Source organism: Excalfactoria chinensis, chromosome 1 (assembly GCF_039878825.1).
Source record: "Excalfactoria chinensis isolate bCotChi1 chromosome 1, bCotChi1.hap2, whole genome shotgun sequence".
Taxonomy (NCBI): Eukaryota; Metazoa; Chordata; class Aves; order Galliformes; family Phasianidae; genus Excalfactoria; species Excalfactoria chinensis.
The window spans coordinates 29884719-29889703 of NC_092825.1; the positions used below are offsets into that span (position 1 = coordinate 29884719).

The following is a 4985-nucleotide window of genomic DNA, read 5'->3' on the forward strand; positions in this document are numbered from 1 at the left end:
AATCATGGATGAGGAGCAGGCGGAGGATTCTCAAATCATGGAGGAGGAGCAGCGGGAGCAGATCGCAGATTCTCAAATCATGGACGACCCCATAATCTATGCATGGAATCCGCTCTACGAAGTCCCAGCCTGGAACAGATGGGGAAGACGACCTGCGCAGAAGGAGGTGAGCGCCAACATCGAGCTGCATCTCGCGCAGGAATGGTTCCACGGCAAGATGGGACCAGGGTGCAGTGGGCGGCTCATCGCAGAGCGGGTGCTGAGGGAGTACTGCACCATGATGGGGGCTCCCGACGGCTCCTTTCTTGTAAGAGAGAGCGGGACATTCACTGGGGACTACGTCCTGTCCATATGGCGTAATGGAGGGGTGCAGCACTGTCGCATCCATTGGTGGCAGGATGCCAACAGCCACAGGTACTTTCTTACCAACAACAAAATCTTTGACAGCCTTTACGACCTCATCTCCCATTACCAGGAGACACCGCTGAGGTACAACGAAATGGAGTTGAGACTGACAGTGCCTGTGCCTCGTTCCAAAGACTGGGTGCCGCGGGACGGCACCAGAGGATCGAGCACAGCTCCAGCACCATCTTCCTCAGGGCAGGATGGAAGATCCAGCACCATCGTGCGTGAAAAGAGAGTCGTATTTAATAAGGCACTTGACCAAGTTCATATTATTTAAGTTCATTGTTCACAATAAAAGTTTTTGTTCTGCACTAACCACAGAGTCCGTGTCTAATTACCACAGGTAAACTTTGATCGTATATGCCTTTCTTAACCTGTATGAGACACTGCATTCTTATCCCTACCTAGGGTTTCTACTAGCACACCAAATTGATCGCTTACTTTGTCTTTAATACTGGTCCTAGCAGGGGTAATAATTAGCACTAAACTAAGGGCACGTGCACTTCCAATGTTGTGCTTTTGTCCCTATTCGGAAGTAACGATTTGTTTACTTTCTGATCACAAGCGGCAGAGGATGGGGGGGCGGTGAGGGAGAGCAGCACAGGGAATGCGTTCTCTTGCGGCACTTCCACTGCCATTTACCATTAACAATTACATTTCCATATATCATTTGCATTTATACTTACATATACCATAAACATTTAACAATCACAAAGACAGTGACAATAAACAATAGTATCAAATAAAATAAATAAATAGGGGTATTTGTGTCAGTTGCTTTCTCCATTCAGGAAGTCCCAGTGTAAGCCAAGATCCAGACAGGAATTCTTTTTGTTTTGTTTTGCTTTCACATCGTTCACCTCTTATCAGTCCTGATACCGCTTTTATACCTTGCCAGTCCTTGCCTTCTTCAGTCTGTGTCTGTCCCAAACTTTCTCACTTTCCAAACTCTCATCATTACATAAACTCACTTTCTCTTTAACCCTTTTTCCTTTATACACTATCCCACTATTTGTACCTTCAGTCACACTTCCACATACCCTCAATTATATAATTACACTTTCTTATACCATAAAAGCAGTTTGTCCCATTCCCTTCAGAATCCACAGATTAAACAATACATTTCTTCAGTTTCCACAAACACCCTTAGACCAACAACCATGTTTTGTATGGAATTCCTGGACTGATGTGATGCTGAAAAACATCAGTGCAAAGGGCTTTCATTTGTGACCACATCTAACAGATATTAGATGGGTCCCTTGGCTCATTTCCCAATTTGTTAGGAATTTGGAAACACTATGGAGGAATTACATGCAAATCACAATCAGTTTAACCACAACAAACAAAACATAATACTATTGCAACCAAAATATGTAATCAAGAGGTATATTCAGCATTCCAGCAAGATCACATCTTCAATTTTCCTGTCACAAAACACAAATGGTTAAAGTCAGCTATCAGCCATTCTGTGTTCAGTAAAGGTCCCACGAGGATCTTCTGTAAAATAAAACAAGACAACTTGCCCTTTTGGGGCTAACGTTAATACAATTAAAAAAATGAGGGAACAATCCAGCAAGAGTTGATTTTACATTTCTTTATCGGGGTGTCCTTAGCCTTCCAAGGATATTTGTTAAGGGATTTCATTAAGGTTAGGGAAACTGTCCTCAGGTTAGCTGAGTCAGTTGACACAGGCTGGCCAGGGAGATAAGTGTTTCCCTAGCTTATCAGTAACTGTATTGTGACTCACAGGGGCAATTGGCAGGAGTGGTAGGCCTTGGGACAGAAGGTGTTAAATCGAGGATCTCCTTTTGTTGTGAGCTTTCTAATACATCCACCCTTCACTGCCTTCCCCCCCCCCACCTCCCACTCATCTGGGGGAGGGGGCGAAAGCATCAGCTTTCCTTGAGCTTCCTGAGCTTTTGTTCTGGCCACCAGTTAACTAATTTCTCTAGTCTGACTGTGGGTAATCCATTCATCAAATCTCGTGGAACACCCTTTTGCCAGCCAAGAGTCCAGAGACGATTACGTTTATGACCAATATTTCGCCTACCTGTTCTTACTGGCAATGAGACCCTTCCAGTTTCACTAAGCTTTGGACTAGGTGGCCCAGGGGCAAGGCTGACTGCTGCAAGCCTCACTTCCCTTGGGTCAAATTTACTAGTGTTAGAAATTGCCGGCCCATATTTTCTTTCATAGTTAATTAATTCTTGGGCAACCTCCCCCCATGTCCATACTTTATATCCTGACTGCAGGTGGTTAGAGGTTACAGTTCCTTCTAATGCTGCCTGGGTTCTTTCTCTCTGAGGCAAAGCTTGTATTTTTCCTTGTAGTTGTATACCTATAGGTTTCAGTGATTCTGGAAGCCCCCTAATTAAAGGAGTCATCCTTTCAGGATCAACAGGCATCATCATAGGTGATTCATGATGTGGCTGCAACTTTCTATCATACATCATTTGCAAACAGGCAGCCTTTTGGACACTTTCCACTAATTGATCCACTGTCCCATTAATAGCAAGAGGGTCTCCCCTTTCTAAAGGGTTGAGACCACCAGCCCAGTAAGCAGCCCTCTGTGTTAGGGACCAGGGAGCACGGTTGTTGCCAGTAGTTAAAAATACTCCTGGCCCCCAATAACCCTCAGCCTCCTTTTCGGTTAGCATTATTTGGTCTCCACCAGTTAGACTGACTCTCCAAACATATTCCGTTTCTGATTCTTTTGGAGAACGGCTAAAATCCTTTTTCAGTTTTGCTAATTCAGTGACAGAGAAGGGAATTTCTTTAACATTCATTTTAGGATCCAGGTCCTCACCATTATCAAATGCATATTCAGTTTTTATCAAAGGACGCAATTGGGTTGGCGAGTCCTCTAATTTGTCAAGCCCTTCCCTCATTCCTTGTAGTTCCTTCTGAGGAAAAGTTTTTCCTTGAGGCAAATTATGGACAACAGCATTGCTAGTATTCTTATATGCTAATAGTTCCTTAAACGCCATTTGCAACAAAACTGAATTATGTTGCTCTCTTTGTAATTGTTCCTCAAGGTTCACTATTTGATTCTGCAGAGTTTTTACCAATTCTTGCATTACTTTAACTGATTCCTGTAATGCTTGTACAGTTTGGGTTTCTGCCGAATGCTTTTCATCTCGGAACTCCACGGCTGCTTTTAAAGCTGCACCGAGTACCGCACAAATAAACGATTTTCCTTTCCCGGCTCGGGTACGAGCCCCATGTTGTAAAACACAAATGCGGTCTGAAACACTCTGCAAGTTATGCCAGTTTTGTCGTGCCCAATCCACCCCTGATAAAGAGGGCCGAGCACCGTGCTTTTCTAAAAGGTCAAATAGCACATTTTCACCTTTCATAGTGGCAATACTTTCACTCATTTCTCAATACCCTAAAAGATCTACACTAAGGGAAGAGAAGGTACACTTAACTCCTTACCCCTCCCCAGGGAGGCACGCACCAATCAAACAAATGTAAATGCTACAATCATGCCTCCCTCTTGTTTAGAGGAGCACACAAAGACAGCAGGCTAAAACAACACCTTTTGGGTTAAATCTCCCCTTATTTTCCTGCGAGGCCACACAAAGGAAAAAAAAACTGCAAATTCCGCACCTAGGTTACAAGACACCCTCAATCCTTGCAACTCGGAGAGGTGCGCACAGAAAAAGTTTAAACAACGCAAATTCTCAAATCACTCCTCCCTTACACAAAAGACCAAGAAGCACAATCAACTCTTACAAAGAACGTGTAAACACCTAAATCGCTCCTGGCTATCCTGTCAGGCCAGAAAAACTTCAAGCTTCAAGCCACCAAAGTTACCAAACGCTTCAAAATTTCTTAAAGAGGAATAAACTTCTTGGAGAGCAACACACGCTTTACGTCAAAAAATTACTTCCTCACTTCCCCAAGAGGTACACACACAAAACTTTTCAAATTCCAAAACACGTTACAAGTTACTTAAACCACAAAAAATGCAAAATTGTCTTCTCGAGGAGGCACACACGTATAAAACAAAAGCAAATAGTCAAAATTAATTCATACGTCCCCGAGAGGTAAACACAAAAGCAAGTAAAGTTTCAGAATATGGAGCGGTCTTCCTGGAGAGGTGCTCACATCTAAGTTACCAAAACTGTCGCTCCTTGCAACTCCAGGAGGTGCACATAGAAAAGTTTCAGGCTATATCTGGGAGGACAACACTCTCATGGCGGGTATCCTGTCCGTGACGCCAATAATAAATGTCTCGCTCCAATTTGCAGGAGGGAGGCAAGGTTCTTTGATATGTGTATATACCCGGCGTGAGATTAAGAAGCAACGGTTCAAATGTTGGTCCAACCAGTTTATTAAAGTCCTAGCCTTTTTAGGGAGATGGGGAAGGGAAGGTGGGCGATAGGAAAAGTAGGAAAAAATAAGCAAGGAGTCTGTGGAGAGCAAAAGAGATAGTCACCACCGTGGGTCCAGCGAGGTACACCGTAGGTCCGTAGATTTCAGGAACTCGTCTGATCACCGCGGGGGATGGGAGAGAGTCAGGGAGCACTGCAGCAAGCCGGCCTTCCGAAGAGGTTTCCCCTCAGGGAATTCTCCGT

General features: G+C 44.1%; 1 protein-coding gene across 1 annotated transcript; it reads right to left on the minus strand.

The window, feature by feature from the left end:
* Positions 1 to 2297: 2297 nt before the first annotated feature.
* Positions 2298 to 3782, minus strand: LOC140247768 (uncharacterized). Its single transcript, XM_072327710.1, has one exon. It carries the CDS (start codon positions 3780 to 3782, stop codon positions 2298 to 2300), a length of 1485 nt encoding a protein of 494 aa, XP_072183811.1.
* Between the last annotated feature and the right edge of the window lie 1203 nt (positions 3783 to 4985).

Coding starts and splice junctions, on each gene's coding strand:
- LOC140247768 (XM_072327710.1), bottom strand. CDS start 3,782: ATGAGTGAAAGTATTGCCACTATGAAAGGTGAAAATGTGCTATTTGAC.